Below are 11,848 nucleotides of genomic sequence, written 5' to 3'. Positions count from 1 at the left end.
CTCTATTCTGAACCCATCTTAGACAATCTTGGGTATTTTGAGCAAGTTTTCCCATCACAGGCTGTTAAACAACTCTTATTCCACAGATGAGGAAACTGAGTTGTTTCCTAAGAGGAAACAACTTGCACAGAGTCGCAGGGGATGTTGCTGTCTTCTGTGACAAATCTGCACCATTCCAGTATATCCGCCCACTCCCCTACCCTCAGGCTGAGGGACTGGAACTTGACGGTTCACTTCGGAGTAGGAGGGAGAGGCTTGGGTTAGGGTCCCTGCGCGGGCCTCTGCTGTCATCTACTGGCCACTTGCAGGACTGCAGGCACTGAGGCTTCAGGCCCACCGGGTTCAGTCTGAGCCCTTCTTCTGACTTTGGGATTGGACCCAAATTGAGCTCCCGCGCACCTCCCTGTACAGCAACACACACACACACGCACGCACGCACGCACGCTAGCTCATGCACGCACGTGGATGCACGTGGATTCCTGGGCTGCAGATCCAAGGTTCTTCAGAGCATTAAATCCCAGAGAACTGGTACTTGCTGTGTGTAGGTCTTGAGTCAGAGGAAAGGGTCTGGGGCTCTGTTCTGTCTCCTTGAGACAACCTTCAAGCTGGCACGGTTTGGTGAAGCAGAGACCCTGATGATGGCCTTAACTGAACCCCTCTTTTGGACGAGACACTGAGTGGGGGTACTATCCGACACTCTTTGACCTCACTGGGACCAGAGGAGGCAGCGCTGTACCCACCCCACATAACCTACCAGACAGACATGCCCGGAGAGATTAAGCAACCTGTCTGAGGTCAGCAGCCCTCATGGCAGGGTCTCCATCCCTACCCCCAAAGAACAACTCCAGGGCCCAGCTCTCACCCTCAAATGATGCCCTCCTCTCCTGTGCCTCCCTGCCCCCTTCCCACATCCACTTGTACAAATACACTCTCACATGTATTCACAGATGCACACATGCACAAGCACAGATTTGCACGTGTGTAGATGTACAACTACTGTGTACAACACGGGCATGCACAAGCACACAGACATTTACGTCCGGCTGGACCCAGAACCTCAGTCACAGAACCCCATCTGAGAATCTGATCCAAGATCTCAGAGATGTGAAGGAAACCCTGTGATCTGGAAGCTTCCATAGCTTGGAGACTGGAGAAGGATCTTCCCTCTGGAGGTGACCTGGTTTGGGCCAGATGAAACCAAAGCTGAGCAAGAGTTCATTCTGGACAAGCAGGATCCCACTCACAAGCAGAGTGCCAGGAAGTTGAGGGTGGGAGCTGGCTCCTTGTCCCAGCCAAATTATCTCAGTGTATGCTGCGGTTGCTAGCTTATTTTCTAAAAATAGAATCAGATAACAATTGTTCTAAACATTTTATAATTGTATTTTTTTTAAGATTTTATTTACTTATTTGAGACAGAGAGAGATCATGAGCTGGGGGGAGGAGTAGAAGGAGATGCAGATTCACGGATGAGCTGAGAGCCCAATGCAGGGCTTGATCTCCGGACCCTGGGCTGAAGAGCCACACTTAACCAATGGAGCTGATGAGGGAGCACGAGGCTGGCTGAGGACAAAGCAAAAGCTGGTGCCTTGTACCCGCCCCATCCGCTCCCCCTCAGTCCTACGTGTAGCATCCCTCAGGCAGCCCTGACTGCCATGAACAATAAGCAAATAGTTAACTTGCAGAGCTCACAATCCTGCTAGACAGGAGTCTCCCTCGGCCTAGAAATGTCCTAAATCTCACTAACAAAGAGGATTGATAGCAGGATTGTGACAACCCATCAAAAAGTCTCCCAACTATCTTAATGTTAATGGCTGGTCTAAAGACAACATTGATCCAGCTGCAAGGGCAAGGCCTCCAGTAGGCCTGGGACATCCTGGCACCTTGTAGGCCCTCTTTAGCATATGAAAACTCCATTGAAACCTCCCTTCCCCTCACCTTCCCCCAACCGCAGGGTACATAACCTGCCATCCCTCACAACCCAGGGCAGCAGCTCTTCCTGCCCACGGGTCCTGTCCCCGTGCTTTAATAAACCACCATTTTGCACCAAAGATGTCTCAAGAATTCTTTCTTGGTCATCGGCTCTGGACCTCAGCCCACCGAACCTCACCTAGGTTCTAGAACTTCATCAGAGCCACCCAGGTGCCCCTATCGTGTTTTTAAACTGATCTCTTTTTAATTCAGATTTTAATTGCATAAGTAAAACGTGCTTGTTATAATAAATTCAAGCCATAGGGAAATGTGAAAAGTAAGTAATGGCAATGCTTGCCCCTTTGCAGTCTCCACCACCAGTGCCAATGCTTACTCAAGGACACACGGTGCCCACATAGGTCCATCATAGATGTTTTCAACTGTTCACTCAACACAAGAGACTCAGAATACGTGGTTTCCCCTAGCTGCTCATTTGCCAGCACACTGATGGGAGAATTCACTGTTTGGGATAGCTGGGCCAGAGTAGGGGTGGGTTCATGGTGTCAGACTTTGCCACACAGCCCCTTCCGTGATAGCTGTATGTCCAAGGGGCCAAAGGCTGAGGACTTTGGAGTAGTTTACAGTGATGAAAGGGTCCAGTGAGTGAGTGAGTGAGTGTGTGTGTGTCCAGGGGAGAGTGGTGTAGAGGACTGAATATATCCCTGACACATACATACACACACACACACACACACGTACGTGTAGACTATTCTTCCGGGAGTGGAATGGCTACAAATGATGAGACTAAAGAGACCAAATGAGCCAGACTTTAAGGAAGGCACTGCTGTGTATTACTGTAACTGACCCATCTTGTGACTGTTCCTAGTGGGGAGGAGCTGGGAGACCCTGCAGCAAAAGCCAGTCCCTGGAGTGCAGGCAGGCAGGGCTTACCTGGGAGAGAATAAGGAAATTTGTCGAGTGAAAGCATGAGAGGAATTGCCACTGGGTGGCATTGTGGGCCCAGCAGTCAGAGCAGGGGTGGGTAGGGAGCAGCCAGAGCGGGAGAGGTGATAATGAGAAGGCCAGAGGGACCCACAATACCTGGGGCAGAACAGGGGCACATCATAGACTACTCACACAGGTGAGGCACAATACTCTGTCACACTCACTGACGGTGGTTGGAGGCCCTTGAGGCCTTTTAGTTTAACACACAAAACTGCATCACTGCCAAAATCCCTTAAGGGAGCTTTCAATGGGACACCCATTGTGCTCTGACATTTGACTGGCCTGGGGGCAGGGAAGCTTCTCTGTGGACCATAAAACTGGATCCTGAAGGATGCCTAGGAGCTGTCAGATCAAGGAACCCAGCGGGGTGGGGGTGGGGGGGCTGTGGAATGTTACTGTGCTCCAAGCACCAACTCATCATTTGAGATCTGGGGTACATTTTCACTTCTCTGTACCTCCATCTCATCACCTGTAAAGAGGACACAATGTGTAGTGGTTAGACAAGGAGATGAGACTGGAAATCATCGATCATACATGGCACATATGAAATGTTCAGTGAAGTAGTCACAGTTAGAGGGAAGAGGTAGTCCTGGGGTAGAGAGCTTGGGATTTGGCTCCACGGGGACCCAGGTTCAAATCTTGGTTCTGTCGCTTGGCAGCTGTGAGGCCCTTTTGTCTTCACAGTAATGCGGCGGTAACAATTTCTGCTGAAGAGACTGCAACCTACAAGGTGCTCCATGCTGGGGTCTCTCAATGTCCCAGCCATCAAGACTAGGATGTTCCTTCTTCCCCAGCTCTTTCAGAGAAAACATTCTCGCCTGGATCCTTTTAGCTGTGGCAGATCCTTGAGCCCCCTGGACCTGTTCGGATCTGAGGCCCCCCTCTGCACCCCTCCCCTCCTTCTACGTCCTTCTCCAAATCCCACCCCATGCCACCGACTTCTCCACCACCCCACACAGAGTCCGGGTTTCCAAATGCGGCCCACAGGGGGCGCTTGCAACCCGAGAGCTTTGGGGGTGCCACTAGCTGGGAGGACAGGCCCGTGACCCTGCCCTTGCGCTGCCACCAGCTCTACAGAGCGATAAAGGGTCCTGTCTCCAAGGAAGCGGAATGCCCAAAAGTAGTCTGCGCTCCGGTGGGTGAAACCCCTGCCCCTCCCTGGCTTTCTCCAACCGGGTCTTCCCCTACTGTTCTCTAGGTCACGTTCAATCCGGCTCGTTCCTCAGCCTACTATCCCAAAGCTGCAATTGGCCCGCCCCGGGCACTCGGCTCCGCCTCCTGAGCTGCGATTGGTCGGCGAGCGGGACCCCGCCCCATTTTCCTGGAAAGTTCTTGGAAATCTGTCAAAGGTGTTTCCTTTAGCTGCCCTCAGCGCCGCCCTGGGGAGCCGGCGCCCCCGCCCACACCCCTCCCCCGCCCCGCTGCACAGCCGGCGGTTCTAGGAAGACGTCGCTTCCGGGAAGGGTTGGGACACAGAGGACAAAAGATTAGGCGGCTCGCCCCGCCCCGCCCTCCCGGCCCGCCCCCCGCGCCCTCCCGGCCCGCCCGCGCCGTCGCCGCTCAGTCCCAGCCTGCCGCCTGTGCGCCGAGGGAGCCTCCCCTGCGAGGGATCCCTGCGCGGGATCCCTGCGCCCACTGGCTCGCTCCAGCCGCCGCAGTCCGGCCGAGCCCCAGCTCCGGAACTGCCGCTGCCGCTGCCGCTACCGGGACATGGTCCTCTGCGTTCAGGGGTAAGTGCGGCTCGCCGCCCAGCGCCCGGCGTCTGCGCGGGGCTTTCGGGATAGTACCGCCTCGTGCTCGCTGCCGGCCAGTAAAAAGGCTGGACGGGCCGGAGATGACTGAGTGCGGAAGGAGCTCCGGGTGACGACAGGGAGCGGTGACAACACCGCCACTACCTCTCCTCGCACTGTGGGTAGTGAAACTGGGGGTCGGCTGACGACGGGAGGAACACAGGGCAGCCTAACCCTGGGTTCTGGCTGGAGCGGTTGAACGCCAGGGAAGCGTGTCCTCTAAGACGTGGCTCACCTGCCCAGACCCCCTTCTGGGCTCAGAGCTCTATACCCTAGCCTGCAGGCCGTAGGGCCTACCGGTGACCTTGGGTTAGCCCCTGCCCCGCTCTGTCCCATCATCCACCCTTCTGCCATGGGCTAGCGACTAGGCTTTTCTTGGGAAGCCAGCCTGAGATCCATGGCTCCCCCCAGGTTGGCACCTGCTGGCCAGCAGCTCTTGGAAGAGCCTGAGTTTGGCCTGATTTAACTGTGGTACCCCCACAGTTGCGTCACCCCTCCTCTCAACCCGGTCTGGGATCCCATTGTGAGCACTTGGCTCCTGCCTCCCTTCTCCAACTTTCCCCCAAACACTGGGGTGGGGTGGGGGCTGATAAGAAGAGTCTTGGCCTCAGCTGAACATTCTTCCATACATTCCTTCCGCCTTAGCATCCCCTTCAACCAATAGGTCTGATGCTCTCCGGACTGATCTGACAGGAACTCAGAAAGCTCCAGGGAGAGAGAAAGGAGAGATGACGGCGTGTCCACACCCAGGGAGCACGGGGTGGCCCAGTGGCTGTTGTTATCAGAACTGGCATAGTACCAAGTGAAGAAGGGTGGAAGGTGGGGCAGGGCTGAAGTGCCCATTGCCCTGAGCAGTCCTGTTTCCAAGGAGGGAAGCAGGAGGAGCTAGGAAGACTGTACTACTGTATACTTCTCCCTGATGGTCTCCCGCATCTCCCTCCTCTGAATTTTGAGACTCCCGAACACCCCCACACCCTTGTTCTCAGGACCCCTCCCCCAATTCTGGGGTTCCACATTCTCCACAGGGCCGGTGTTTGGTGTCAGGGAGCAAGATTTTTTTTTTTTTTTTTAAGATTTTATTTATTTGACACAGAGAGACAGCAAGAGAGGGAACACAAGCAGGGGGGCGTGGGAGAGGGAGAAGCAGGCTTCTCACTGAGCAGGGAACCCTGGGATCCTGGGATCATGACCTGAGCTGAAGGCAGACTCTTAATGACTGAGCCACCTAGGTGCCCGAGGGAGCAAGATTTTTAAGACCTCCACATATACAGCCACAGCCTATCTGGTGCCCTCCCCAGGTAGGTTTGGGCTGCTGGCTTTGTTGGAGGCGCCCACCCTCAGGGCTGAGTATGCTCCACTGGCATGTGTCCCCATTCAGGACTCACAGGCTGGGCTCCGCAACAGGCACACACACGTACAGGCCACCCACACCTAGAGCACACCCGCTGTCGCCCCCGCTGTGGCCACACCCCTCCTCAGATACAGTCATTCACCGGGATCTTGTCATTCACTAGGAGACCAATAGGGCTGTTCACACACCCAGAAACCATGTTGACCCTAGAGGTGCCCACACCCACAAGTGCGTTGTTAAAATGTCAGGACAGGGCCACCACTGGAGGTTCTGGCCTGAGTGGCTAGCCTGAGCTGAGCTGGGGGACCCAGCAGGCAGGCCTCCAGCTGGCTCTTTGGAGCTTGGCCTCTGGCTCCCCTAGTAGGATTCCAGAGCTCCCGTAAGGTACCCAGAGTGGGTGTGGGTAAGTACGCAGACTGTGATAGGCCAGGGTCTTGTGACCCCTTCTCCCGATTTGTTAAAATCTTCTAACGTGGGGCGCCTGGGTGGCTCAATGGGTTAAGCCTCTGCCTTCAGCTCAAGTCATGGTCTCAGGGTCCTGAGACCTGGGATCGAGCCCCTCATCAGTCTCTCCTGCTTCTCTCTCTCTGCCTGTCTCTCTGCCTCCTTGTGATCTCTTTCTGTCAAATAAAATATTGAAAAAAAATCTTCTAACGCTCAGCGATAACCTACACTGTGAGATCTGGCTCCTCTGTCCGCGCCCTGCCAAGGCTTCTGTCCGACACCTCTTCCGCCTCATAAGAAATCCCAGGCACTGTTTACCCATGCTGTCGTCTCTGCCCGGATGGAGCACCTTCCCTCTGCTCCTTCCTTTGGCCTGACAGACTCAGCTCAGGAACAGGCAGACCTTGACTCCCCCATGACACGCTTTGCTTTTATGACTTCGGGTTATAAGTTCTCCTTGAAGGCAAAGCCCATGGTTTTGTTATCTCGGTGTCCTGAGGCCCAGCAGGGGACCAGACCCAGGACTGAGGCCTGAGGAGTGAGGAAGGACCAGCAGTCTCTTATTGGGAGCCAAAGCCCATGCCCCTTACTCCCAGGAAGCCCCAGGATAACCATGCTGGGTGGCCTTCCCCTAGAGAAAGGTCACTGCTAAGATTGGGGCTGGCTCGGCAGCCCAACTCTTGTCACCAGAGAACACAGTATAGCCAAACCCGTCAGGATCTAGTCTGGGAGTACCCCTTATTAGAGGGTGGAGAAGCTGAATAGCAAGGTTTGCATAAGATCAGAAAGCCTAGTAGGGCTGGCTTGCCAGGGTGGGATCTGTAACATGGAATGACTACCTTGCCCTGTCTTGGAGCTTATGTTTGTGGGAGGTGGGACTTGCCAGTGTCCATCCCAGACCCTCAGCTGGGAGGAGGAGGAAATGGGATGGGAGTCTGACCTGTTTGAGGAGATTGTTCCCACCTCTCAGCCTTGGCCAGTTTGGACTGAGTTCTCCCCGACAGGTACTCCTGTCAGGCATCCTGCCATAATTTGGGGGCCTCTGGAGCACCCCACGAAGGTTCAGGCCATGGTTCAAGCAGGACCAGTGCTGTGTAATCAGCCCACCTCAGCCCACAGGGCACCAATGTGAGGCTTCTTTACACTGGATCCTACTGGTGGCGGGGACACCAGTTTCCCATTCTGAGCTAGAAATGCCTCTAAGGACTGATCTGTGTTTTGGGTTGGTGCACAATAGAGAGTTCAATTACTGTTCAATAAATGCAAGAAGGCAGAGGAGGCTCTTTCAAAAATGAATCTCCATGTCGGGGGAAGCCATCAAGGAGGCTTTTGTGCTGACAGCTGGGAGGTGGTGTGCTGACATCATTGAGCCCATGAGTGGGCAGAGGGGGGAACCGAGATGGACGGGCCAGAAGTCATGTAGCCGGCCCCGGGCGCAAAGGATCTCTGGAAGCAGGGTGAGCACAGGGCCTCTACTCACTGCCAATCCCCTCTTTTCTAGGCCTTGTTCTTTGCTGGCTGTGGAGCGGATCGGGCAGCGGCCCCTGTGGGCCCAGTCCCTGGAGCTGCCCGAACCAGCTATGCAGCCTTTGCCTGCTGGGGCCTTTCTGGAGGAAGTGGCAGAGGAGACCCCAGCCCAGCCGGAGAGTGAGCCCAAGGTGCTGGACCCAGAGGAGGACCTGCTATGCATAGCCAAGACCTTCTCTTACCTCCGGGAATCTGGTGAGTTCGAGGAAAGAAGCAGGCCTTGTTCTGGGAAGTCCAGTGGGGAAAGCTTAGCTCTATCTGTTGAGTCTCCCTGCCCTGGAGAGTCTGATGGGGAAGGTGCAGTGTTCCCCATGGAAGCATAATGGGGGAGGCGGAGTCCTCCCCTGCTTTGTACCCCCAGCTGAATGCCTCTGTGACCAGGCTCTCTGCCCCCTCTCCACTTGCCTAGGCTGGTACTGGGGTTCCATTACGGCCAGCGAGGCCCGGCAACACCTGCAGAAGATGCCAGAAGGCACATTCCTTGTCCGCGACAGCACCCACCCCAGCTACCTCTTCACCCTGTCGGTCAAAACCACCCGAGGCCCCACCAATGTGCGCATCGAGTACGCCGACTCCAGCTTCCGCCTGGACTCCAACTGCCTGTCCAGGCCACGCATCCTGGCCTTCCCCGACGTGGTCAGCCTGGTGCAGCACTATGTGGCCTCCTGTGCAGCTGACCCCCGGAGCGACAGCCCCGACCCTGCGCCCACCCCGGCCCCGCCTACCCCGAAGGAGGATGTGCCTGGCGACCCAGCGCTGCCCGTGCCCACAGTCACGGCCGTGCACCTGAAGCTGGTACAGCCATTCGTGCGCCGAAGCAGCGCCCGCAGCCTGCAGCACCTGTGCCGCCTCGTCATCAACCGCCTGGTGGCTGACGTGGACTGCCTGCCACTGCCCCGGCGCATGGCCGACTACCTCCGGCAGTACCCCTTCCAGCTCTGACCTGCCAGTGCGGCTGCCGGGCCTCATCCGGCCATACCCTGGAGGGGACGGTAGCCCCAGCTGGACTTGGGCTTCCTCCGTCATCCCTCCTCAGGTCACCCGGTGTCTGTGTGCAGCACCTGACCAACTGGACCAGGAAGAGTCAGCAGGAACAAGGCTGCAGGGGTGGGGGATGTCTGGAAAAGCGTCCCACAACCTAGAAGTCAGCCCCCACCCCAGCCCCCATGTGGCTGGGGTGAGCCATGGGTCAGAAGAGAGGGAGACAGGCAGGACCTGTCTCATCCTGTGGGCTGAGCCCAGGCCCCCACTTGCCTGCTATGGCCTCCTGAACTATGTAGACTTTGCCGGCCCTGGTTTCTCAGTCCACAGGGGTAGGGCGGGCCCCCTCCTTCCAGCCACCCTGTCTCAGGGCAGATGGTGGCTAGAGGAACTGAGGTTGGCAGTGACGGTCCCCCCAGTGGAGGAATAGGCCAGACTGGGGGACTGCCAAGTTATACAGTATTTATTTATTTATTCTCCTTGGGTTGGTCTCAAGCTGAGCCAACCCCACGTCTCTGCCCTGAGCCCCAAGTGCTCTCGAGACCCCAGCTCTGCCCCAGCTTCTCTGGTTCTTCCTTGTGGAGAGCCTCACCCTGAGACCTGTTGCTGGACCCAAGGCAGTTCTGGATATCCTGGCGCTGACCCACCCACCTGTGAATGTGCCCCCCGCCTTCTGCTGTGGAAGGGTAGATAAATGGACAAGAAAATAGGAGCCCGGGCATCACTGCCCAGCAGAGCCCACCTCTCCCCACCCCTGCAGGGCAGAGCCCTACCTGCACAGAGCTGGTCTGGCTGGGCCACGGGCCTGCGGGAGCGCGCAGGTCGCCCCAGGTCTGCTGGGCCCACTTCCTGCCTGGGAAGGCGCCTGCACGTGAGAGGGAAAGGCCTACATATCTGATAAGACTTTATCAAATAATTATTATAACAAGCAGAACCCAGTTTGGTAGTCTTTTTTCTTCTACTGATTTTTCTGTATTGACAATAAAATGGTACTTTTCATTTAAGGAGCCCTGCATGGGTCCTCTTTTGAGTTCTTATACAGTTTGTCCCCTTTGATGATATTATTATCTGCCACTTTACATCTGGATCAGCTGGGGCCCAGCAACCTGGTGTAGCTAAGCAGTCCTGCTAGGGAACCCCCTAAAGGGTAGAGGGGAACAGGGAGCAGCCTTCCTCTCTCACTACTTGTTGCTCCCCTTGGAGGATGGGAAGCAGGAGGTCAAAGGCCAGCTGGACTGCCTGCAGGGTCACTGACCAGGCTGCTGCCAGCGGGGGGGCAGTGGCAGAAGGGCACCAGACCTGAGAGGTGTAAACAGATGTCAATTAAAGACCAAATGTGGAGGATGCTGGGGGATGGGTGCTACGGGTGCACCCACTCCTAGGGGCTGCGTCTTTAGAGATGAGGCCAACAGCAAAGTCAGAGCCAGTCATTTCAGGGAGGAGGTACAGGGAGTGCAGAAGCACCAGGTCATGACTGGGAATCTCCTATTCCCGGACCACAAGGAGGCATGGGGAAGGGTCATTCGGTGCAGTGTGGCAGAACAGGGGAGTGGCCAATAAGCCAGCAGGGTCTGGCCTGAGCCGCAGTGGAAGGTCTGACCTGGAAGGGCTGTGACACAGGCTAGTTGGGGTTAGAGGCACCCCTCTCCTCTCTGGGCCCTATACCCCAGAAGTAGATGGGAGAGCAATTAAAATGAAAACACTCTCCATCAACCAATGGCCTGACTTTGTAAGGCTTCTGTACCTGAAATTCCACTGTGTCCTGAAATTTTCTGCACTTCCACTTGAACAACTCATAAGAAAGCTGCTCTGAAACTCATTTATAGCCTCCTGACCCTCATTTTAGAAATTGTTCTAACCTTCCTGTTTTCTTGGGACTTAGATGATTAGAAGAGACCAATGCTGGCAGATTGAGAGCAGAAGGGTATCAGGAGTGCTATACTCATGGCGAGGAGGAAGCAGGAAGGGCTAAAAGCCAGAACTACGGAGGCACAGAAACGTGTGGGCATGGAGATGATTCTAGCAAAGAATAGAGCTGATACTGGACACGAGTGAATAAGAGGTGAGTGAAGGCCGACTTCCCTAGGACTAGTGCCCGAGCCCCAGTGCCCAGCCTGGCACCCTCTCTGTTGTTGGCGGCAGGGCCCGACAGCACGCCTCCTCCAGGTCACCGCGACCCTGCCAGGGACATCTGCTGTTCCTCATTGCTCTAGCCTGGATCTCAGCCCCACCCCCAGGTCTGAGTTACCTACCCAACGGGTGAGTAGTGGACACAGAGGAGTCAAAGGCAGGGTGTTCCCTGCTTCACGTCATGGTCTGGACAGAAAGCTGCTATAGCAGGAGGAGGCCCACAGACTCCATATTGTCTGCAGCGGGGGAGGTGGCTCAGGGGGCCCGCCAGGTGCTGGCAATGGACGAGGCCTTTGCACCGTGGGAATAGGTCTGAATAGACCCATACTCCACGGATGAGAAAACTGAGGCCCAGAAGGGGGCAAGGCCCTGGCTGGGAGGTGAGGCACAGAGCGGAGCTTACCTCAAGGGTAATGACCCCCTGCCCCCGGGGGCTGCTACATAAGCCAGCAAGAATGGGCAGCTGGGGTTGGCAGCCTTCAGACAAGTTGATCTTAGATACTGGTGTTATCCTCCTGTGTCCTTGTGTGCTAAGGCATCTGGGCCAGTCGTTGGTCTGGTCAACAGTGTCCTGTCCATCCCCCTTCGCCTCGGTATAAGCCAGGCTCCAGCTCCTGGTGGTGGAGGGCTGCCAGCTACTTCATTCACCTGCATTTTTCTGCCTCAGTCTTTTCATGTTTCCCTATCAGGGGAGGGAGTGATGCCTGCCTAG

At 55.9% G+C, this 11,848-nt stretch overlaps 1 protein-coding gene across 1 annotated transcript; it reads left to right on the top strand.

The window, feature by feature from the left end:
- Window positions 1–4,430: 4,430 nt before the first annotated feature.
- Window positions 4,431–10,010, top strand: CISH (cytokine inducible SH2 containing protein). Its single transcript, XM_032320885.1, has 3 exons — window positions 4,431–4,643; window positions 8,000–8,220; window positions 8,435–10,010. Exons 1-3 carry the CDS (start codon window positions 4,624–4,626, stop codon window positions 8,965–8,967), a joined length of 774 nt encoding a protein of 257 aa, XP_032176776.1. The 5' UTR covers window positions 4,431–4,623; the 3' UTR covers window positions 8,968–10,010.
- Window positions 10,011–11,848: the final 1,838 nt, after the last annotated feature.

The sequence above is a fragment of the Mustela erminea genome, chromosome 1 (assembly GCF_009829155.1).
Source record: "Mustela erminea isolate mMusErm1 chromosome 1, mMusErm1.Pri, whole genome shotgun sequence".
Taxonomy (NCBI): domain Eukaryota; kingdom Metazoa; phylum Chordata; class Mammalia; order Carnivora; family Mustelidae; genus Mustela; species Mustela erminea.
This window is presented reverse-complemented; position numbering and strand designations above follow the sequence as displayed.

Excerpts from the sequence above, each read along its gene's own strand:
- CISH (XM_032320885.1), top strand. The coding sequence starts at position 4,624 with ATGGTCCTCTGCGTTCAGGG. Across the intron at positions 4,644-7,999 it reads ATGGTCCTCTGCGTTCAGGG|GCCTTGTTCTTTGCTGGCTG; the intron begins GTAAGTGCGGCT and ends CCTCTTTTCTAG. Across the intron at positions 8,221-8,434 it reads CTCTTACCTCCGGGAATCTG|GCTGGTACTGGGGTTCCATT; the intron begins GTGAGTTCGAGG and ends CCACTTGCCTAG.